The 25,330-nt window shown below is 49.2% G+C and overlaps 1 protein-coding gene and 1 long non-coding RNA gene across 2 annotated transcripts in view; one reads left to right on the forward strand and one right to left on the reverse strand.

The window, feature by feature from the left end:
* The window catches only part of LOC137310100 (nuclear GTPase SLIP-GC-like), a 177,471-nt gene extending 154,427 nt beyond the window's left edge, over positions 1-23,044 (reverse strand). Inside the window, exons 1-2 of the mRNA XM_067978059.1 lie at positions 22,837-23,044; positions 12,557-12,628 (exon numbers count right to left, since the gene is read on the reverse strand). Coding sequence (XP_067834160.1) covers positions 12,557-12,614 — 58 coding nt within the window. The 5' untranslated portion in view covers positions 12,615-12,628; positions 22,837-23,044. The remainder of the gene's footprint in view (positions 1-12,556; positions 12,629-22,836) is intronic.
* LOC137310102 (uncharacterized) overlaps positions 11,600-25,330 on the forward strand; it is a 53,664-nt gene continuing 39,933 nt past the window's right edge. Inside the window, exons 1-2 of the long non-coding RNA XR_010960049.1 lie at positions 11,600-11,762; positions 12,092-12,193. This is a non-coding gene — a long non-coding RNA (uncharacterized lncRNA). The remainder of the gene's footprint in view (positions 11,763-12,091; positions 12,194-25,330) is intronic.

A 25,330-nucleotide genomic window follows, 5' to 3' on the forward strand; every position in this document is an offset into this window, starting at 1 on the left:
ATTCACAAGCTTTCGGAGGCTTCCTCCTTCCTCAGGTGAATGTTGTGGAAATGAAATCCTCGAACCCTTCGCATTTATAAATCACAGAACAATACCTGGTGATTACAGATAGTCTTTCCAACTGCCCGTTGCCACGGCAATCACAGTGTGCAGACAGAGAGGTGTTACCGACAGGGCCACCGAATATACAAACCACCAAAAAAAAACAGAGAGAGAGAGGCAGGAACATAGAAAAGACAGCAAATGACCCGTTATATTAAAAACAGATAACATTTGTTCGCTGGTGGGGTTACGTGTAGCGTGACATGAACCCAAGATCCCGGTTGAGGCCGTCCTCATGGGTGCGGAACTTGGCTATCAATTTCTGCTCGACGATTTTGCGTTGTCGTGTGTCTCGAAGGCCGCCTTGGAGTATGCTTACCCGAAGGTCGGTGGCTGAACGTCCTTGACTGCTGAAGTGTTCCCCGACTGGGAGGGAACCCTCCTGTTTGGCGATTGTTGCGCGGTGTCCGTTCATCCGTTGTCGCTGCGTCTGCATGGTCTCGCCAATGTACCATGCTCTGGGGCATCCTTTCCTGCAACGTATGAGGTAGACAACGTTGGCCGAGTCACAGGAGTATGAACCATGCACCTGGTGGGTGGTGTCCTCTCGTGTGATGGTGGTGTCTGTGTCGATGATCTGGCATGTCTTGCAGAGGTTACCGTGGCAGGGTTGTGTGGTGTCGTGGACGCTGTTCTCCTGAAGGCTGGGTAATTTGCTGTGAACGATGGTCTGTTTGAGGTTGGGTGGCTGTTTAAAGGCGAGTAGTGGAGGTGTGGGGATGGCCATAACGAGGTGTTCGTCGTCATTGATGACATGCTGAAGGCTGCGGAGAACATGGCGTAGTTTCTCCGCTCCGGGGAAGTGCTGGACGACGAAGGGTACTCTGTTGGTTGTGTCCCGTGTTAGTTTTCTGAGGAGGTCTATGCGATTTTTCGCTGTGGCCCGTCGGAACTGTCGATCGATGAGTCGAGCGTCATATCCCGTTCTTACTAGGGCGTCTTTCAGCGTCTGTAGGTGTCCATTGCGTTCCTCCTCATCTGAGCAGACCCTGTGTATTCGCAGGGCCTGTCCATAGGGGATGGCCTCTTTGACGTGGTTAGGGTGGAAGCTGGAAAAGTGGAGCATCGTGAGGTTGTCCGTGGGCTTGCGGTAGAGTGAGGTGCTGAGGTGCCCGTCTTTGATGGAGATTCGTGTGTCCAAGAAAGAAACTGATTCTGAGGAGTAGTCCATGGTGAGCTTGATGGTGGGATGGAACTTGTTGATGTTATCGTGTAGTCTCTTTAGTGATTCCTCGCCGTGGGTCCATAGAAAGAAAATGTCGTCGATGTATCTGGTGTATAGTGTTGGTTGGAGGTCTTGTGCAGTGAAGAAGTCCTGCTCGAACTTGTGCATGAAAATGTTGGCGTATTGGGGTGCGAATTTTGTCCCCATGGCTGTTCCGTGTGTTTGGGTAAAGAACTGCTTATCGAAGGTGAAGACATTGTGATCCAGGATGAAGCGGATGAGTTGTAGGATGGCGTCTGGAGATTGGCTGTTGTTGGTGTTGAGTATTGATGCTGTCGCAGCGATGCCGTCATCGTGGGGGATACTGGTGTAGAGTGCCGAGACGTCCATCGTGGTGAGAAGTGTTCCTGGTTCAACTGGTTCGTGGGTACTGAGTTTTTGTAGGAAGTCTGTAGTGTCGCGACAGAAGCTGGGTGTTCCCTGTACGATGGGCTTCAGGATGCCCTCGATGTATCCAGAGAGGTTCTCACACAGGGTTCCGTTGCCTGATACGATAGGACGTCCGGGTGTGTTGGCTTTGTGTATCTTTGGGAGGCAGTAGAAGTCTCCCACGCGGGGAGTACGTGGGATGAGAGTGCGTAGGATGCTTTGAAGGTCTGGATCGAAGGTCTTGATCAGTTTGTTGAGCTGGTGGGTGTGTTCTTTGGTCGGATCTGCAGGTAACCGTCTGTAGTGTTCCTGGTTGTCCAGTTGTCGGTATGCTTCTTTGCAATAGTCCGTTCTGTTCTGCATGACGATGGCTCCTCCTTTGTCCGCTGGTTTGATGACGATGTTGCGGTTGGTCTTGAGAGCGTTGATGGCGTTGCGTTGTGCTCGGGTGACATTCTGGACTGTCTTCCGAGTGCGGCTGATGAATCTGGCATTGACACATTTCCTGACAGCTTGAGCATACATGTCCAGCTGAGGGCAGCGACCCTCCGGAGGAGTCCAGTGTGACTCTTTCCTCTTCGGTTGCTGTACTGCGGATCCCTCTGTCTGCTGTTCCAGATCGTCGATTGTCTCATTGGGTTCGCTGCTGAAATCTTGGGGTTTGTGGAAGTATTCCCGGAGCCTCATTCTCCTGATTAATTCCTCTGTGTCCAAATGAGGCTCCGGGAATACCTCCACAAACCCCAAGATTTCAGCAGCGAACCCAATGAGACAATCAACGATCTGGAACAGCAGACAGAGGGATCCGCAGTACAGCAACCGAAGAGGAAAGAGTCACACTGGACTCCTCCGGAGGGTCGCTGCCCTCAGCTTGACATGTATGCTCAAGCTGTCAGGAAATGTGTCAATGCCAGATTCATCAGCCGCACTCAGAAGACAGTCCAGAATGTCACCCGAGCACAACGCAACGCCATCAACGCTCTCAAGACCAACCGCAACATCGTCATCAAACCAGCGGACAAAGGAGGAGCCATAGTCATACAGAACAGAACGGACTATTGCAAAGAAGCATACCGACAACTGGACAACCAGGAACACTACAGACGGTTACCCGCAGATCCGACCAAAGAACACACCCACCAGCTCAACAAACTGATCAAGACCTTCGATCCAGACCTTCAAAGCATCCTACGCGCTCTCATCCCACGTACTCCCCGCGTGGGAGACTTCTACTGCCTCCCAAAGATACACAAAGCCAACACACCCGGACGTCCCATCGTATCAGGCAACGGAACCCTGTGTGAGAACCTCTCTGGATACATCGAGGGCATCCTGAAGCCCATCGTACAGGGAACACCCAGCTTCTGTCGCGACACTACAGACTTCCTACAAAAACTCAGTACCCACGGACCAGTTGAACCAGGAACACTTCTCACCACGATGGACGTCTCGGCACTCTACACCAGTATCCCCCACGATGACGGCATCGCTGCGACAGCATCAATACTCAACACCAACAACAGCCAATCTCCAGACGCCATCCGACAACTCATCCGCTTCATCCTGGATCACAATGTCTTCACCTTCGATAACCAGTTCTTTACCCAAACACACGGAACAGCTATGGGGACAAAATTCGCACCCCAATACGCCAACATTTTCATGCACAAGTTCGAGCAGGACTTCTTCACTGCACAGGACCTCCAACCAACACTATACACCAGATACATCGACGACATTTTCTTTCTATGGACCCACGGCGAGGAATCACTAAAGAGACTACACGATAACATCAACAAGTTCCATCCCACCATCAAGCTCACCATGGACTACTCCTCAGAATCAGTTTCTTTCTTGGACACACAAATCTCCATCAAAGACGGGCACCTCAGCACCTCACTCTACCGCAAGCCCACGGACAACCTCACGATGCTCCACTTTTCCAGCTTCCACCCTAACCACGTCAAAGAGGCCATCCCCTATGGACAGGCCCTGCGAATACACAGGGTCTGCTCAGATGAGGAGGAACGCGATGGACACCTACAGACGCTGAAAGACGCCCTCGTAAGAACGGGATATGACGCTCGACTCATCGATCGACAGTTCCGACGGGCCACAGCGAAAAATCGCATAGACCTCCTCAGAAGACTAACACGGGACGCAACCAACAGAGTACCCTTCGTCGTCCAGCACTTCCCCGGAGCGGAGAAACTACGCCATGTTCTCCGCAGCCTTCAACATGTCATCAATGACGACGAACACCTCGCTATGGCCATCCCCACACCTCCACTACTCGCCTTCAAACAGCCACCCAACCTCAAACAGACCATCGTTCGCAGCAAATTACCCAGCTTTCAGGAGAACAGCGTCCACGACACCACACAACCCTGCCACGGTAACCTCTGCAAGACATGCCAGATCATCGACACAGATACCACCATCACACGACAGGACACCACCCACCAGGTACATGGTTCATACTCCTGTGACTCGGCCAACGTTGTCTACCTCATACGTTGCAGGAAAGGATGCACCAGAGCATGGTACATTGGCGAGACCATGCAGACGCTGCGACAACGGATGAACGGACACCGCGCAACAATCGCCAGACAGGAGGGTTCCCTCCCAGTTGGGGAACACTTCAGCAGTCATGGACATTCAGCCACCGACCTTCGGGTAAGCGTACTCCAAGGCGGCCTTCGAGACACACGACAACGCAAAATCGTCGAGCAGAAATTGATAGCCAAGTTCCGCACCCATGAGGACGGCCTCAACCGGGATCTTGGGTTCATGTCACGCTACACGTAACCCCACCAGCGAACAAATGTTATCTGTTTTTAATATAACGGGTCATTTGCTGTCTTTTCTATGTTTCTGCCTCTCTCTCTGTTTTTTTTTGGTGGTTTGTATATTCGGTGGCCTTTTAGGTAACACCTCTCTGTCTGCACACTGTGATTGCCGTGGCAACGGGCAGTTGGAAAGACTGTCTGTAATCACAGGTATTGTTCTGTGATTTATAAATGCGAAGGGTTTGAGGATTTCATTTCCACAACATTCACCTGAGGAAGGAGGAAGCCTCCGAAAGCTTGTGAATTTCAAATAAAATTGTTGGACTATAACTTGGTGTTGTAAAATTGTTTACAATTTACATCCCTCATGATTTTGAACACCTCTATCAAATCTCCTCGCAACCTTCTCTGTTCCAAGGGGAACAACCCCAGCTTCTCCAGTCTGTTCACATAACTAAAGTCCCTCATCCCTGGAATCATTCTCGTAAATCTTTCCTGTACCCACTCTGAGATTGTTGGAAGAAACAGGATTGCGGGTTACTGGCAGTGCAGGGCCTGCACTGGAGGCTTGAGGTCAGCTTCCAGCTTGTGGCACAACTCAGTGATGGCTTCCCTTGTGAAATGCGACCTCTTCAAGCACTGGTTCGGGGTCAGGTTGAGCTCGGAGCACCTTGGTCTGTATGTTTGGGAATGGTGTGTGGGGGCTATCAGTCTCCTGTGGTGCCTGCCCAGCCTGTCCTTCCTTATCAGATAGATCTAGGAGCACTTTGCTCTGTACATTCTGTTCTCAGGGTAAAACTGTAGCAGGTGATCAGATTTTTCACCAGCTTTCAGAAAGGAAGAGTAGACAAAAGTTCCAGTCACAGTAAATGGAGCGAAGGACCCAAAACACAAAAAGGCCTCAACACTCCCAGGTTCAGGGGAGGTGGAAAAGAAGGTTTCTGAGATGGGGTGGGGGGGGCGGGGGGGGCAGGAGTTTGGGGCCGAATCCAGTCTTGGCAGGATTCACCAAAGTGTCTCTATAAATGTTGGCGGGGTGTCAGGACATGTGTGGAGTTTTTACACCAAGAGCTGTGTCTGCCCATTCTGCCCTTACAAGGCCTCAGGGAAACTAATTGTAAACAATTTTACAACACCAAGTTATAGTCCAGCAATTTTATTTTAAATTCACAAGCTTTCGGAGGCTACCTCCTTCCTCAGGTGAACGATGTGGAAACTAGAGTGAGTTCTACTCAGGTCCTCAGGAAGGCCACAAACCGTCACTAGAGGGGATCAATTACTTTTCCCAATTGGGTTGCTGGCTGACACAATGTAATTAATGCTATTCAAATGTACATCGGACATTCTGTGTCTGTTATCACTAAATACTTTCAGGAAACAGGTTAAACACTTATGAGCAGAGCTATTATAGCAAAGAGGGTAAATTTCCCAATTGCAAACTCCAGTTTAGAGTTGTTGGAAATACATGTGTTGCATTGTTCTCCCTGAGAGAGGAGCGGTCTCACTCAATAGGTCGATGATGACAGCACACGCTCAGGCTTGTTCTGCTTTCTTTCGTCAGTTGCACACCACTTAATTTCCATTTGTGGCAGTCGAGTGGGCTTTATGGAATTTCTGCGGCTCTGTTAACTTTACATGTTATGAATGACGTTCCTGCCCCTTCTGCAGCTAGAAATGCAGTGACTGGTAGGAAAAACATCTTGTTTGTTCAACTGCTTGAGAAAACATAACTGTTGACAAAAATCCAGGGGACCGTTTCCAGATACTGTGCCCTGGAGGCGACACAAAGATCCTTTCCAACGCTGCTCTGCCATAACTCACAGTAATCGCTTGACATTGGCTGAGCGATAATCCCATGTAACATAGGAACTGGAGGAGGCCATTCAGCTCCTCGAGCCTGTTCCGCCATTTCATTAAATTATGCTGATCTGCACCTTGACTCCATTTATTCGCCTTTGATCTATATTCCTTCATACCCATAACTAACAAAAGTCGATCGATCTATGATCGTGCTAAACCCCAGTACTGGCACTTTGCCCACTCTCACCAACATGACTGGCACTGAGTGCCACCACTCTCGGTGGCTTGGTTTGATGCTCAGCTCATGCCCATCCTTCAGTCACCTTCACTCACCCTGCAGCGGGGCCTCGTGCTCCTCTGTCCTGCAGTTAAACACCGCTTTAAGTTATATAATAGAGCAATCAGTTGAGCAAGGAAATGGAACAGCAGAGGGGGCTCGAAGGGGAGAGGTCTCGTTTCACCCACATTAGAAAGAGGAGCAAAATGCGAAGGCTGAAAGGCTGAGGGAAAAAAGAGCTGAGAAAAAGGTCAAAAGTTGGTGAGTGAAGTGGAGTGGGAGGAGAGGTAGTGAGACCAAAGCTAGAGACCCCTTACACCGAGACACCAAATCTCCTGGTGGGTCTCCTCCTGGACCTGGCCAAGGTGGCCATCCACTGGTCCAGACTGGATGCAGCCCATTGTAGGGGGGGGTGCCCGGTTGGCCCTGGAAAAGGACCAAGCGGTGTCCGCTGGTACGCATGAGGCCTTCTGTGACCGTTAAGGGGCACTTTTATTTGATTATAGTTGATGACACTGGGGCAACAGTGTCTCACTTACTGGTTTATTTAAAGAGGAGACTAAATCCAGTGACCATTATACTGAGACTATAAAATAGGAATCAGAGAGCCTCAGTGAGGGGAATAGACATGGGGGTGAAACCAGCTTTAGTGAGGGCCAAAGGCGGGTAATGGATGAAGAACTGACGGTGGAATCAGATGGCGGCTGCTGGAGCCTGGTGACATGTTACTGTCAGAAGCCCTTTGCAGGCAGTCCAATGATTGGATGTAACCAGCGCAACGCCTGGATCACCTGCTCTTGTGTCAAAATCCCAAAGTCACATGACCCTGATGTCTTTTTCTGTGAGAAATGTATAGAAGTGAAAGAAGGGAGGAAATCGGGCACAGGACCGGAAGAAGGTTCCTTGAATGAACAATTCATGAGCCTGTACTGTGACTCGTAAGTTTGAGGTATAAAAAAAACATAAAATGAAAATCGACGTGTCTCGTGACAATGGCGTTGACAATAGCATTTTCCAACACCGACCCTAATCCGAGCTCCTGACACCGACCCCAATCCGAGCCCCCGACACCGACCCTAATCCGAGCCCCCGACACCGACCCTAATCCGAGCCCCCGACACCGACCCTAATCCGAGCCCCCGACACCGACCCCAATCCAAGCCCCCGACACCGACCCCAATCCGAGCCCCCGACACCGACCCCAATCCGAGCCCCCGACACCGACCCTAATCCGAGCCCCCGACACCGACCCTAATCCGAGCCCCCGACACCGACCCTAATCCGAGCCCCCGACACCGACCCCAATCCGAGCCCCCGACACCGACCCCAATCCGAGCTCCTGACACTGACCCTAATCCGAGCCCCCGACACCGACCCTAATCCGAGCCCCCGACACCGACCCTAATCCGAGCCCCCGACACCGACCCCAATCCAAGCCCCCGACACCGACCCCAATCCGAGCCCCCGACACCGACCCCAATCCGAGCCCCCGACACCGACCCTAATCCGAGCCCCCGACACCGACCCCAATCCGAGCCCCCGACACCGACCCTAATCCGAGCCCCCGACACCGACCCTAATCCGAGCCCCCGACACCGACCCTAATCCGAGCCCCCGACACCGACCCTAATCCGAGCCCCCGACACCGACCCTAATCCGAGCCCCCGACACCGACCCTAATCCGAGCCCCCGACACCGACCCTAATCCGAGCCCCCGACACCGACCCTAATCCGAGCCCCCGACACCGACCCTAATCCGAGCCCCCGACACCGACCCCAATCCGAGCCCCCGACACCGACCCTAATCCGAGCTCCCGACACCGACCCTAATCCGAGCCCCCGACACCGACCCCAATCCGAGCCCCCGACACCGACCCTAATCCGAGCTCCTGACACCGACCCTAATCCGAGCCCCCGACACCGACCCTAATCCGAGCCCCCGACACCGACCCTAATCCGAGCCCCCGACACCGACCCCAATCCGAGCTCCTGACACTGACCCTAATCCGAGCCCCCGACACCGACCCCAATCCGAGCTCCTGACACCGACCCCAATCCGAGCCCCCGACACCGACCCCAATCCGAGCCCCCGACACCGACCCCAATCCGAGCTCCTGACACTGACCCTAATCCGAGCCCCCGACACCGACCCCAATCCGAGCCCCCGACACCGACCCTAATCCGAGCCCCCGACACCGACCCTAATCCGAGCTCCTGACACCGACCCTAATCCGAGCCCCCGACACCGACCCTAATCCGAGCTCCTGACACCGACCCTAATCCGAGCCCCCGACACCGACCCTAATCCGAGCCCCCGACACCGACCCCAATCCGAGCCCCCGACACCGACCCCAATCCGAGCTCCTGACACTGACCCTAATCCGAGCCCCTGACACCGACCCTAATCCGAGCCCCCGACACCGACCCTAATCCGAGCCCCCGACATCGACTCCAATCCGAGCCCCCGACACTGACCCTAATCCGAGCCCCCGACACCGACCCCAATCCGAGCCCCTGACACCGACCCCAATCCGAGCCCCCGACACCGACCCCAATCCGAGCTCCTGACACTGACCCTAATCCGAGCCCCCGACACCGACCCCAATCCGAGCTCCTGACACCGACCCCAATCCGAGCCCCCGACACCGACCCCAATCCGAGCCCCCGACACCGACCCTAATCCGAGCCCCCGACACCGACCCCAATCCGAGCCCCCGACACCGACCCCAATCCGAGCTCCTGACACTGACCCTAATCCGAGCCCCCGACACCGACCCTAATCCGAGCCCCCGACACCGACCCTAATCCGAGCCCCCGACACCGACCCTAATCCGAGCCCCCGACACCGACCCCAATCCGAGCCCCCGACACCGACCCTAATCCGAGCCCCCGACACCGACCCTAATCCGAGCCCCCGACACCGACCCTAATCCGAGCCCCCGACACCGACCCTAATCCGAGCCCCCGACACCGACCCTAATCCGAGCCCCTGACACCGACCCTAATCCGAGCTCCTGACACCGACCCTAATCCGAGCCCCCGACATCGACCCCAATCCGAGCCCCTGACACCGACCCCAATCCGAGCCCCCGACACCGACCCCAATCCGAGCTCCTGACACCGACCCTAATCCGAGCCCCCGACACCGACCCCAATCCGAGCTCCTGACACCGACCCCAATCCGAGCCCCCGACACCGACCCCAATCCGAGCCCCCGACACCGACCCTAATCCGAGCCCCCGACACCGACCCCAATCCGAGCCCCCGACACCGACCCTAATCCGAGCCCCCGACACCGACCCCAATCCGAGCCCCCGACACCGACCCCAATCCGAGCCCCCGACACCGACCCTAATCCGAGCTCCTGACACCGACCCTAATCCGAGCCCCCGACACCGACCCCAATCCGAGCCCCCGACACCGACCCCAATCCGAGCCCCCGACACCGACCCTAATCCGAGCCGACACCGACCCTAATCCGAGCCTCCGACACCGACCCTAATCCGAGCCCCCGACACCGACCCCAATCCGAGCCCCCGACACCGACCCTAATCCGAGCCCCCGACACCGACCCCAATCCGAGCCCCCGACACCGACCCTAATCCGAGCCCCCGACACCGACCCTAATCCGAGCCCCCGACACCGACCCTAATCCGAGCCCCCGACACCGACCCTAATCCGAGCCCCCGACACCGACCCTAATCCGAGCCCCCGACACCGACCCCAATCCGAGCCCCCGACACCGACCCTAATCCGAGCCCCCGACACCGACCCTAATCCGAGCCCCCGACACCGACCCTAATCCGAGCCCCCGACACTTTAAGCCCAGCCCCTAGCCGCTATCCCTAAATCGTGCAGTGTCAATAGCACGATGTGGGGCGGTGTTGTGTTACTCAGAATGGGGGAAAAGGCATCCAAAAAAGCTGGTCGGGAGATACTTCATTTAAAGAGTAAAGGTTACAGAGTAAAGTACGTAGGTTGCCATGGGAAGGAAGGGCTCCTCTTTTCACTCTTCTTGCAGTTTTCCTCCCCATTGTGAAGGACCCAGAGATGGAATCATAGACTGGTTACAGAAGGAGGCTATTCGGCCCATCGAGTCCATGCCACCTCTCTGCAAGAGCAATCCAGCTAGTCCTACTCCCCTGCCCTTTCCCCATAGCCCGACAAATTTTTTATAGAATCATAGAATGGTTACAGTACAGAAGGAGCTTGGTTAGCTTTCAATGACAGGGCCAATGAATGAGCATTGCTTTAGCTGTTGGAATTAATCTCAAGTCTCCATTGCAGCTCCCTCCAATTTTCGATGAACGATACCATAGAAACCATAGATGCAGCACAGAAGGGGGCCATTCGGCCCATTGTGTCCGCGCTGGCTCGAAGAACAACCAGGTGCCCATTCTAATCCCACCTTCCAGCACCCGGTCCGTAGCCCTGCAGCTTACAGCACTTTAGGTGCAGGTCCAGGTACTTTTTAAAAGAGTTGAAGGTCCCTGCCTCTACCACCAATTCAGGCAGCGAATTCCATACACCCACCACCCTTTTGTAAGCTTCAGGCTTACATAGAATGTACAGAACAGAAACAGGCCATTTGGCTGGTGTTTATGCTCCACACGAGCCTCCTCCCCCCTTAACTGCACCTTTGCTCGTCGCCTCGACTACTCCTTGTGGTAGTGTGTTACTCATTCTAACCACTTCCTTTTAATCTTTAAAATTATTGAGCAAGTTTATTTTTACAAGAAGTGAATAAACTAACAGTTGTAATATATAGTTATCTATTTACCACTGAATTCCTCAGCAGGAAAATAATAATTGGATTTTATCTCAAAGTATAAGCTAACACTTTGTAAATAACTTTTACATTAGAGTGTTTCTTTTCTTGTATTTTCATGTCTGCAGGAACCTTTACTCATTTAAATAATCTCTCGGAAGCTTCAAACGCTTTGTTTTCTCTGTCAGGAGTTTCAAACTTCCTTTTCTCAGAAATATTCAAATTGACTCTCAGAATCAAACAGAATAGGTCCATAAATATCTCAGAAACTGGAACAGCCTGCATCGTGAATGATGCTTATAAGGTGTGTGCAGCAGAGTGTTAGGGGCTTGTGCTTTATAGCTAATAATCACTGAGGCAGCCAGTTACAGTTGGAGAACAGATTAGGAGTACAGGAAGTCAAACAAGACAGGAGCATTCCTGACAAGAAAGGTAGGTGTCTCCGGCTCTGGCCCATTCTGACTTTGTGCCCTTTGTGTTAGGATTCCTCCTTCTCATATTCAACACATATCCTGGGCGATGTGATTGAAATGTTTAAACTGATGAAAGATGGGATGGGGAGATAGAAACCAACTGTTTTCAGTTATTGAGGGGTCAAGACAAGGAGTCATAGATATAAGATTAAATGTATGAGATTTAGAACAAAGGGCAGGAGAAACTTCTTTACACAGAAGAATTGAGGCTGTGGAATTCACTTCCTGGGTTGGTGTTTGGGGCAGAAAGTTCTGTAGTGATAAGTGGTTCTCATGTTTTTATCCAAGACAGGCTTCAGCCCAGTCAGTTGCTCCAAATGTTGATGCAAAGGTTCAAGCTAAGAAGTGCCAGGTATTGGGAGCAACAGTAGCAGAAAATAAAATCTAAATGTAAGTACCAATATAGTTTATCTTATTTTAATATTTTTGCTGAATGTGGCAGGATATCGGATCAGGCCCAACATACAACATGAGTTTGGCACCCCTGGCTTGGACTATACTGAGCCCAGGAGTAAGATGACGGAGCAGTTTTCTATACTGGACAGATCTTGGTTCTGTACAAGTCTGAAGCTGTGATAATTGGGGCCACACCACCAACATGATATCTACCCTTCCACCAGCCTCTCCAGCGAGCTTTCCCACTCAGCGCCCCAGTGTATTGAGGAAGGTGGCATTTCAGGAGTGAACCTGAGACTCAATCATTTTCTCAATTGAATAATAAAAGGCTCCACATTGTTACACAATGAGCTGTACCTGCGGAAGTGTAGGGAAAGGAAGTGTTGGGGGCTCCCTCTGAATCAGCCGGCTCCATTGTGCTGAACTGATCTGAAAGAAAACCATTTCTATTAATTGTCAATAGTATAGTCCAACATGAAGATGACCGTAGTTTTAACAGTTTACAGAGTGATCCTGATCGTTGACTCTCGGTGCAACTCATCTACTTTCTAAGATGTGAACCTTTCTCAGTTCCTCAATCCAATCCTCTAGAAAAGAGAGAGTGCATACTTTTCAATAAACTTTCATGCTGTGGGCTGGCATCATTACAAATAGACAGGGGAATGTCTATGGATGCAGGCAGCAAGACCTGGATAACATCCAGGCTTGGGCTGATAAGTGGCAAGTAACATTTGCACCAGACAAGTGCCAGGCAATGACCATCTCCAACAAGAGAGAGTCCAACCACCTCCCCTTGACATTCAACGACGTTACCATCGCCGAATCCCCCACCATCAACATCCTGGGGGTCACCATTGGCCAGAAACTTAACTGGACCAGCCACATAAATACAGTGGCTACAGGTCAGAGGCTGGGTATTCTGCGGCGAGTGACTCACCTCCTGACTCCCCAAAGCCTTTCCACCATCTTCAAGGCACAAGTCAGGAGTGTGATGGAATACTCTCCACTTGCCTGGATGAGTGCAACTCCAATAACACTCAAGAAGCTTGACACCATCCAGGAAAAAGCAGCCTGCTTGATTGGCACCTCATCCACCACCCTAAACATTCACTCCCTTCACCACCGGCGCACTGTGGCTGCAGTGTGTACCATCCACAGGATGCACTGCAGCAACTCGCCAAGGCTTCTTCAACAGCACCTCCCAAACCCGCGACCTCTAACACCTCGAAGGACAAGAGCAGCAGGTACATGGGAACACCACCACCTGCACGTTCCCCTCCAAGTCACACACCATCCCAACTTGGAAATATATCACCATTCCTTCATCATCACTGGGTCAAAATCCTGAAACAGCCTACCTAACAGCACTGTGGGAGAACCTTCACCACATGGACTGCGGTTCAAGAAAGTGGCTGACCACCACCTTCTCAAGGGCAATTAGGGATGGGCAATAAATACTGGCCTTGCCAGCGATGCCCACGTCCCATGAACGAATATTTAAAAAAAGGATGTCGTTTCTATGGACTTCCACAGGACATTTGATAAGTTTCCACATAAGAGACTGTTAGCTGAGATTAAAGCTCATGGAATTGAAGGCAAATTATTGACCTGGTTAGGAGATTGCCTAAGCAGTAAAAGATAGAGTAGGGACAATGGGTATATACTCGAAATGGAAGGAAGTGACTAGAGGTGTCCCACAAGGATCTGTGCTGGGGCCTCAACTATTCACTATATTTATTATTGATTTTGATCACACAATAGAGAGCCATATATCCAAGTTTGCCAACAACAGAAAGATTGGTGACATGGTAAGTAGTGTAGACGGGAGCATAAAATTCAAAGAGACATTGACAGAGTGGCCAAAACTGTGGCAGATGGATTTCAACGCAGGTAAGTGTGAGGTCATCCATTTTGGACCAGGGAAGGATCGATCCGAGTATTGTTTAAATGGTGAAAAGCTCGGAACAGTGGCGGTCCAAAGAGATTGAGGAGTCCATGTACACAGATCACTAAAATGTAGTGGTCAGGTACAAAAAATAATCAAAGAGGCTAATGGAATGTTAGCCTTTATATTTAAAGGACTAGAATATAAAGGGAAGTTTTGCTACATCTATACAATGACCTGGTTAGACCACATCTGGAATACTGGGTACAGTTCTGGGCACCGCACCTCAGAAAGGATATATTGGTCTTGGAAGGAGAGCAGCGCAGATTCACCAGAATGTTACCAGGGCTCCAAAGATTTAATTATGAGGAGAGATTACATAAACTAAGCTTTTATTCCCTGGAATATAGAAGGATAAGGGGTGATTTGATTGAGGTTTTTAGGATTTTGAAAGGGTAGATAGAGAGAAACTTTTTCTGCTGGTGGGGGAGTCTAGGACAAGGGGATATAACCTTAAAAATCAGAGCCAGGCCATTCAGGAGAGAAGTTAGGAAACACTTCTTCACACAAAGGGTGGGAGAAGTGTGGAACTCTCTCCCACAGAGAGCAGTAGATGCTAGCTCAATTCATAATTTTAAATCTGAGATCGATAGGTTTTTTGCTAGCCGAGGGTATTAAGAGTGACGGAGCCAAGGCGGGTAAATGGATTAAGATTCAGATCAGCCATGATCTCATTGGATGGTGGAACAGGCTCGAGGGGCTGAATGGCCTACTCCCACTCCTATGTGTGGCCTGCATTATTACAAACTTGGCCTGGTATCATTACAAGCATGGGCTCGCATTGTTACGAGCATGGACGTAATCTTGCTTTGAAACGGTTTTCCAATTTTTGATTTGACCAGTGCTGTTGTTAAGTACAGACAGAAAGTCCAAGCACTAAACTGGAGAAAAGTTTGATCAGAAACAATGGATGGTGATATATTTTTGGCCTTTTCTTTCCTTCTTACTCTAGATTTTTTGCCTCTTAGGTTAGTTTCATTTGTGAGTCCCCGCCTTGGCTCCGTCACTCTTAATACCCTCGGCTAGCAAAAAACCTATCGATCTCAGATTTAAAATTATGAATTGAGCTAGCATCTACTGCTTTTTGTGGGAGAGAGTTCCACACTTCTCCCACCCTTTGTGTGAAGAAGTGTTTCCTAACTTCTCTCCTGAATGGCCTGGCTCTGATTTTTAAGGTTATATCCCCTTGTCCTGGACTCCCCCACCAGCAGAAAAAGTTTCTCTCTATCTACCCTTTCAAAATCCTAAAAACCTCAATCAAATCACCCCTTATCCTTCTAAATTCCAGGGAATAAAAGCTTAGTTTATGTAATCTCTCCTCATAATTAAATCTTTGGAGCCCTGGTAACATTCTGGTGAATCTTTCACAAACGTCTCTATCAGACTTGGTATCTTGGTAAGCTTTCAATGACAGGTCCAATGAATGAGCATTGCGTTAGCTGTTGGAATTAACCGAAAGTCTCCATTGCAGCTCCTTCCATTCTTCGATGAACGATACAACATCACAGCTTCAGGCTTACATAGAATTCAAAAGAACGTACAGCACAGAAACTGGCCATTCGGCTGAACAGGTCTATGTCGGTGCTTATGCTCCACACGAGCCTCCCCCTGCTCCCCCCTCCTTACCAGCATCTATGCTCGTCACCTCAACTCCTCCTTCTAAGTTACACATTCTAACCAGTTCTAACAGTAAAAGAATCAGAGGGAGTACAATCACTCAGGGGTGAAGGGGAAATGTAACTAAAGTCCATCCCATGTTTAATTACTCTTTGAGAAGAACTCCTTGATATTAGTCTTGAAGTTGCCTTTCACGAGTTGAACCTTTGTTTCCTTGTCTTACTCCCAATCTTATATCCCTCGATAAGATCACCTCTCAGATGCCTTCTTTTCAGGCTGAAAATTCCAAGTTTCTCCAGTCTTTCCTCACATCCCAGACCCGACCCTGGGGACTGGAGATCAGCCTTGTGGCTCTTCTCTACATTGCCTACAGCACTTGAATGTCTCTCTTGTGTCTCTGTGACCAATACTGGACTCAATAGTCAAGGTGGAGTCTGGCAAGAACCCTGTACAGTACGATCATGACTTTCTCGGACTTGTATTCACTGTTTTGGCTCTGTAATTCAACATTCTATTGGTTTTGTTGACTGCTGCTCTACAGTGTTGAATTTACTGTGACTCCTAGGTCTCTTTCCACTTCATCCTTAGCTATTTCCGCACCATTCGTGGAGTACGTGTATGGTTTACTTTTCCGTCCTACATGCAGTACTTTACACTTGTCTGCTTTAAGTTTTATTTGCCATCACTCTGTTCACATGTTTATTTTGTTGAACTCACTCTGTAATTTTTGAGCTGTTTCCTCCAATCCCACTGCCCTTCCGTGTTTTGAATCATCATAGAGTCATAGAGTCATACAGCACGGATAGAGGCCCTTCGGTCCATCGTGTCCGCGCCGGCCATCAGCCCTGTCTACTCTAATCCCATATTCCAGCATTTGGTCCGTAGCCTTGTATGCTATGGCATTTCAAGTGCTCATCCAAATGCTTCTTGAATGTTGTGAGGGTTCCTGCCTCCACAACCCTCTCAGGCAGTGAGTTCCAGACTCCAACCACCCTCTGGGTGAAAAAGTTCTTTCTCAAATCCCCTCTAAACCTCCCGCCTTTTACCTTGAATCTATGTCCCCTTGTTATAGTACCCTCAACGAAGGGAAAAAGCTCCTTAGTATCCATCCTATCTGTGCCCCTCATAATTTTGTACACCTCAATCATGTCCCCCTTCAGCCTCCTCTGCTCCAAGGAAAACAAACCCAATCTTCCCAGTCTCTCTTCATAGCTGAAGCGCTCCAGCCCTGGTAACATCCTGGTGAATCTCCTCTGCACCCTCTCCAAAGCGATCACATCCTTCCTGTAGTGTGGCGACCAGAACTGCACACAGTACTCCAGCTGTGGCCTAACCAGTGTTTTATACAGCTCCATCATAACCTCCTTGCTCTTATATTCTATGCCTCGGCTAATAAAGGCAAGTATCCCATATGCCTTCTTTACCACCTTATCTACCTGTTCCGCCGCCTTCAGGGATCTGTGAACTTGCACACCAAGATCCCTCTGACCCTCTGTCTTGCCTAGGGTCCTCCCATTCATTGTGTATTCCCTTGCCTTGTTAGTCCCTCCAAAGTGCATCACCTCGCACTTTTCCGGGTTAAATTCCATCTGCCACTGTTCCGCCCATCTGACCAACCCATCTATATCGTCCTGCAGACTGAGGCTATCCTCCTCGCTATTTACCACCCTACCAATTTTTGTATCATCAGCGAACTTACTGATCATACCTTTTACATTCATATCCAAGTCATTAATGTAGACCACAAACAGCAAGGGACCCAGCACCGATCCCTGTGGTACCCCACTGGCCACAGGCTTCCAGTCACAAAAACAACCTTCGACCATCACCCTCTGCCTTCTGCCACTAAGCCAGTTTTGTATCAGTAAGTTTGACCACGTTGTATTGGGTTTCTGAGTCCAAGTCATTTACGTAAATGAGAACACCGAGCCCTGGGGCACTCCCGTCAGTACTTCACCCCACAAAACCAAACTCCTCTGCCAAATACTCATTGCTTTCTACCCTTCAACCAGTTCTTTGTCTATTCCTAGACTTTACCTTGTATCCCCTAACTTTTAAGTTTAATTAATAGCCTTTCATGAGGGACTTTGTAAAGTGCCCTTTAGAAGTTGAGGTTCACCAAGCTTGGTCAAAGAGATGTGTTCTGAGGAGGATCTTAAAAGAGGAGAGGGAAGTGGACAGGTGGAAGGGTTTAAAAAAGAACTTGCATGTGTATAGCATCCTTCACAACCTCAGGACATTCCAAATTGCTGCACAGCCAATGAAGTGTTTTTGAAGTGTAGTCACTGGTGTAATATAGGGCAACATGGACAAATTGTGCACAGCAAGGTCCCACAAACAGCAATAAGAAATGGTGAGATAATGGGCCAGAAATTGCTTGGAAAAGAATGCTGAGCTCAACAGCGTTCACCTTTGATCGTGGCGAAATGGAGGAGCAAGTTTCCGGCATTCGCACATGCGCAGTGAAACGTGGAAATCCGGAACTTGCTCCTCCTGGTTCGCCAGCGATACGACAGCTTCTAATTAAAGGGATCTTGCACGCTGCAATCTGTGAAATCATTGAAAAGGCCAACATGCTCATCTGCCCAGTTGGAAAGTAAGTAATATCGCCATAAAAGAGGTATGCTTAAAAATACCAGGTCTAATCTAAGTTTTAACAGCGCGGTAAGTCTTAATGACTGCCAAACAACTGAAAATTAACTTTTAAAAATGTGGATCTCATTACTCCTTATTTTAGTAGTTTTTGGTCATTAAAAAAAATTTAAATTAAAAAATTTTACTTTTTGTTTTAAACTTTTCCCTTCTGTCTCTTATTTAAATTAACAAGCTTGCTTACTGCGGTCTTTACTTCAATTATTTCTGGCCTGGACTTTTTATTTGCGGTCTATAACTGTTTTTAAATTGGTTTTAATTCAGTTCCTGCAGAAACAGTTTGGGAGCTGCAATCTGATTGTTCGAGGGGAAAGCATGTTCCTCTTCACTTGAACTGACGCTGAGCTCTTCTCCACTTCCTATCTGAGGAAGTGCCCAAAATAAAGACTGCAGTAAGCAAGCTCGTTAATTTAAAACTATAGAGCGGTGGTAACCATGACTTCACCGCTCCACGCAATTTCTGCCCCAATCTGTTTTTTCGTGTTGGTTGAGGGATAAATATTGGTCAGGACACTGGGAGAGGATGTGCAGAGACCATCACATGTTTAAGGGAAAATTGGATAAATGCTTGAAGCAGAGGAAGATCGGAGAGTCTATTGACACCACTGTGTCAGCCAATCAGTTGGAGGCGGATCGGGACTTAAGACAGGCAGGATTTGCGGCCAGTGTGTTTTACAGCAAACAAAGCAAAGTTTATTTACTCAGCAAACAGCAAAGCAAACAAGGTCTATTTACAGTCTGCTTAAAAAGAGTCTCTACCAACTGCAACTAACAGAACCGTGGATGATACAGGGATAGAGCCAGAGCAAGGCAGTGGGATTAGTTTGGGCTTGATCCAGGGTTGTGGGGAGAGAGTGGGGCAGTGGGATTAGATTGGGATTAATATAGGACTATGGGGAGAGTGTGGGGCAGTGGGATTAGTTTGGGATTGATCCAGGGCTATGGTGAGGGAGTGGGGCAGTGGGATTAATCCAGGACTATGGGGAGAGAGTGGGGCAGTGGGATTAGTTTGGGATTGATCCAGGGCTATGGGGAGAGAGTGGGGCAGTGGGATTAGTTTGGGATTGATCCAGGGCTATGGGGAGGGAGTGGGGCAGTGGGGTTAGTTTGGGATTGATCCAGGGCTATGGGGAGGGAGTGGGGCAGTGGGATTAGTTTGGGATTGATCCAGGACTATGGGGAGAGAGTGGGGCAGTGGGATTAGTTTGGGATTGATACAGGGCTATGGGGAGAGAGTGGGGCAGTGGGATTAGTTTGGGATTGATCCAGGGCTATGGGGAGGGAGTGGGGCAGTGGGGTTAGTTTGGGATTGATCCAGGGCTATGGGGAGGGAGTGGGGCAGTGGGATTAGTTTGGGATTGATCCAGGACTATGGGGAGAGAGTGGGGCAGTGGGATTAGTTTGGGATTGATACAGGGCTATGGGGAGAGAGTGGGGCAGTGGGATTAGTTTGGGATTGATCCAGGGCTATGGGGAGGGAGTGGGGCAGTGGGGTTAGTTTGGGATTGATTCAGGGCTATGGGGAGGGAGTGGGGCAGTGGGATTAGTTTGGGATTGATCCAGGACTATGGGGAGAGAGTGGGGCAGTGGGATTAGTTTGGGATTGATACAGGGCTATGGGGAGAGAGTGGGGCAGTGGGATTAGTTTGGGATTGATCCAGGGCTATGGGGAGGGAGTGGGGCAGTGGGGTTAGTTTGGGATTGATCCAGGGCTATGGGGAGGGAGTGGGGCAGTGGGATTAGTTTGGGATTGTTCCAGGACTATGGGGAGAGAGTGGGGCAGTGGGATTAGTTTGGGATTGATGCAGGGCTATGGGGAGAGAGTGGGGCAGTGGGATTAGTTTAGGATTGATCCAGGGCTATGGGGAGGGAGTGGGATTAGTTTGGGATTGATACAGGGCTATGGGGAGAGAGTGGGGCAGTGGGATTAGTTTAGGGTGATACAGGGCTATGGGGAGAGAGTGGGGCAGTGGGATTAGTTTGGGATTGATCCAGGGCTATGGGGAGGGAGTGGGATTAGTTTGGGATTGATCCAGGGCTATGGGGAGAGAGTGGGGCAGTGGGATTAGTTTGGGATTGATCCAGGGCTATGGGGAGAGAGTGGGGCAGTGGGATTAGTTTGGGATTGATCCAGGGCTATGGGGAGAGAGTGGGGCAGTGTGATTAGTTTGGGATTGATCCAGGGCTATGGGGAGAGAGTGGGGCAGTGGGATTAGTTTAGGGTGATGCAGGGCTATGGGGAGAGTGTGGGGCAGTGGGATTAGTTTGGGATTGATCCAGGGCTATGGGGAGAGAGTGGGGCAGTGGGATTAGTTTGGGATTGATCCAGGGCTATGGGGAGAGAGTGGGGCAGTGGGATTAGTTTAGGGTGATGCAGGGCTATGGGGAGAGTGTGGGGCAGTGGGATTAGTTTGGGATTGATCCAGGGCTATGGGGAGAGAGTGGGGCAGTGGGATTAGTTTGGGATTGATCCAGGGCTATGGGGAGAGAGTGGGGCAGTGGGATTAGTTTGGGATTGATCCAGGGCTATGGGGAGAGCGGAGCGGTGAGATTAGTTCTGGATTCCTCTGGCAAAGGGTTGGCACAGATATGATGGGCCGAATTGCCTGCGACTATGGTTCTTTCAAGTGCAGTAGATCTGCTGTAAATTCTTGCAGTTGCCGTTTTGATTTGATTTCTGCGATTCTCAGCCCCTGCTCTGGCGGTTAGTTCCTCCCACGTCTGGTGTGTGAGAGATGGAGGGAGATCTGCACATTTCACGCCCAAACCCTCTCTGCTGCTCTAAGAAGCATCCACCGCTTCCTCAGTCTGCGAGGAGTGCACTTCGTGCATTTAAACCGAGCACAGGCTCATGTATCGATCTTAATACAAAGCACGTTCTTAAAAACTGGCCCCAAGCAGCACATCGGGGACTGGCACAGAATGAATGGCCCTGGTTACTCCCGGGACACACTTTCATACCAGAGACTGGGGGTGAAACCATAGAGATAGAGAGGGGAGCTGTGAGCAAACAAGTGAGCACTGACACAGTTACACCAATTCTCACACTCGCTCATTGTAGTTTACACCAATTCTCACACTCACCAATTGTAGTTACACCAATTCTCACACTCGCTAATTGTAGTCACACTAATTCTCACTCACTAATTGTACAGTTACACTAATTCTCACACTCACTAATTGTACAGTTACACTAATTCTCACTCACTGATTGTACAGTTACACTAATTCTCACACTCACTAATTGTACAGTTACACTAATTCTCACTCACTAATTGTACAGTTACACTAATTCTCACTCACTAATTGTGCAGTTACACTAATTCTCACTCACTGATTGTACAGTTACACTAATTCTCACTCACTGATTGTACAGTTACACTAATTCTCACTCACTAATTGTACAGTTACACTAATTCTCACTCACTGATTGTACAGTTACACTAATTCTCACTCACTAATTGTACAGTTACACTAATTCTCACTCACTAATTGTGCAGTTACACTAATTCTCACTCACTGATTGTACAGTTACACTAATTCTCACTCACTAATTGTGCAGTTACACTAATTCTCACTCACTGATTGTACAGTTACACTAATTCTCACTCACTGATTGTACAGTTACACTAATTCTCACTCACTAAGTGTACAGTTACACTAATTCTCACTCACTAATTGTGCAGTTACACTAATTCTCACTCACTGATTGTACAGTTACACTAATTCTCACTCACTGATTGTACAGTTACACTAATTCTCACTCACTAAGTGTACAGTTACACTAATTCTCACTCACTGATTGTACAGTTACACTAATTCTCACTCACTGATTGTACAGTTACACTAATTCTCACTCACTGATTGTACAGTTACACTAATTCTCACTCACTAATTGTACAGTTACACTAATTCTCACTCACTAAGTGTACAGTTACACTAATTCTCACTCACTGATTGTACAGTTACACTAATTCTCACACTCACTGATTGTACAGTTACACTAATTCTCACTCACTAAGTGTACAGTTACACTAATTCTCACTCACTGATTGTACAGTTACACTAATTCTCACTCACTGATTGTACAGTTACACTAATTCTCACTCACTGATTGTACAGTTACACTAATTCTCACTCACTGATTGTACAGTTACACTAATTCTCACTCACTGATTGTACAGTTACACTAATTCTCACTCACTGATTGTACAGTTACACTAATTCTCACTCACTGATTGTACAGTTACACTAATTCTCACTCACTGATTGTACAGTTACACTAATTCTCACTCACTGATTGTACAGTTACACTAATTCTCACTCACTGATTGTACAGTTACACTAATTCTCACTCACTGATTGTACAGTTACACTAATTCTCACTCACTGATTGTACAGTTACACTAATTCTCACACTTACCGGGATGGAGGTTCGAGCTCCTGTTGCTGGGCTTTCTGATCTCTCCCGCCCGAGGTTCCACTTTCGTTTCCCAATGATGTGTCACAAGTCGATCAAAACCGCGGCCAATCGCTCGCTGAGAATTACAAATGTTTCCGGGCTCAGTCTTGCTCAGTAACTCCGGCTCCGGGACACAGTGAGCGGGCACATCAGCCGGCTCGATCCGGACTCGGGGACTCCCGGTCCCGCCGGCTCGATCCGGACTCGGGGACTCCCGGTCCCGCCGGCTCGATCCGGACTCGGGGACTCCCGGTCCCGCCGGCTCGATCCGGACTCGGGGACTCCCGGTCCCGCCGGCTCGATCCGGACTCGGGGACTCCCGGTCCCGCCGGCTCGATCCGGACTCGGGGACTCCCGGTCCCGCCGGCTCGATCCGGACTCGGGGACTCCCGGTCCCGCCGGCTCGATCCGGACTCGGGGACTCCCGGTCCCGCCGGCTCGATCCGGACTCGGGGACTCCCGGTCCCGCCGGCTCGATCCGGACTCGGGGACTCCCGGTCCCGCCGGCTCGATCCGGACTCGGGGACTCCCGGTCCCGCCGGCTCGATCCGGACTCGGGGACTCCCGGTCCCGCCAGCTCCCGCTGTGTTGCACCGGCACTGCTCCCAGCCCCGTGCCGTGCTCCAGGTTAATCGGAGCGTGGGGTCGGTTGATGGGGAAAAGACTTTTGAGTTTTGCGATGAAAAGGAGGAAAGATCTTCAATAAGATCAATCACTGAGGCTTCGGGGAGAATTAGATAAATGATGGAGTTGGAAGAAGAGCATGAAATAAATTAATGGAGTTTGAAGAGAATGGAATGAATTATTTGGAGCTACATATCCATAATCATTAAAAACTCTTCCCATGGATTTACGTTTTGTCACATTTTTGTGTGAACTTTTTCCCTTTATAAATTCCTATGTCCACATTTATAATGGCATTTCCCCGTGTAAACTCCTAACTCTGAATGGGCATCTGGTCGCTCAATTCCCAAATGCTTTGATCATTTTTCCATCTGCCATTTTTTTCTAATGAGCCAAACAAGGATTTAAACAAATGTAAATTAAAATTCTGTAATTCACAATAACATTCGGGTTAGGAAGGTTCAATGGATACATTTGTCCATTGAATTGTCTCTTAATGCGTTCAATAAAGTTTTTACTTGAAGGCTTCAGCTTTTCCCAAAATCCAGGACTTGGCCTTGATATTTTGGCCAATGGTGGGAGCTGAATTTGGACCGTGCAGTCTGAGCATGTGCAGTGCACCTAATTTAAATGAATTATAATATTTTGTTACGAATTTTAAAAATAACATCCTTTGAATTGTCGAGAAAGAGTTCAGATCATTAATCATATTGTTAATTTGTGGAAAATGTATTGCATTTGTGTCTGGAAGCTCCCGTGTACTTTGTACCACTGGACCAAATGCACTTACTGATGAAGGATGAGGTTTCAGGAGGGCGAGGGGGAGAAAATTGAACCAAAGTTGAGGTGTGGACCTCATGTCATCGTCTGGCTGGGATTTTCATTCAGGTTGGATTCCTGGAATGGGGTTGCTACCAAGGTGATGCATTTAAGGAGAAGTTCGATAAACACAAGGGAGAAAGGAAAAGGATATTTTGATGGGGTTAGATGAAGAAGGGTGGGAGGAGGCTCGTGTGGAGCATAAACACCAATATGGGCCTGTTGGGCCAAATGGCCTGTTTCTGTTTTGTACATTCTATGTAATTCTATGTAAGATCATCATTTTTGGAACCATTTGAGTTTCAAAGCACTTCCGACTAATATTATTAGTTATTATTTTGGTGATTTTACTTTCTGTTCAATGGGGTGAGGGATGTCACTGCTGAGAACGGAACTACCTGATTATATATTGGCTCCTAATGTCACCATCAGGCACTCCCAGGTCAGACATATAACTGGTTTGATGGAGGATAACATTTCCCTGCACAATGTCACGTCAGGCACTCCCAGGTCAGGTTATTTTTTGTTTTTGGTCAGCCACGTGTCTGACAAGGACTCAAAAACAATAAACCCTCACAAACAGGCAGTACTTATCCCAGAGTGCTGAGAGACTAGGGTGGAGATTTGTGAGGCACTGACAATCATTATGCCGGAGTCACTGGTCGCTGGGGAGGTACCCGTACATTGGAAACAGGCTGATGTGGTGCCCATGTTCAAAAAGGGGACAAAACGGACACAAACAACTACAGACCCATTAGTTATACTTCAATCCCATGTAAAGCAATGGAACGATTATCAGTGTAAACTTGAAGATTATCTGTACAATAATAACTGGTTTCAGAAGGGGAAGATTCTGCACAACCAACCTCCTTAAAATCTTTGAGGAAATGACATTCCAAGTGGACTGTGGTAATGTTGACCTATGACATGTTGTACTTGGACTTATAGAAGGCCTTTGACAAAGTTTGTCACGAAAGGGCAAAAGTTAAGCTCAAAGATTTGGGGATTCAGG

The sequence above is a fragment of the Heptranchias perlo genome, unplaced genomic scaffold, assembly GCF_035084215.1.
Source record: "Heptranchias perlo isolate sHepPer1 unplaced genomic scaffold, sHepPer1.hap1 HAP1_SCAFFOLD_216, whole genome shotgun sequence".
Classification (NCBI taxonomy): Eukaryota; Metazoa; Chordata; class Chondrichthyes; order Hexanchiformes; family Hexanchidae; genus Heptranchias; species Heptranchias perlo.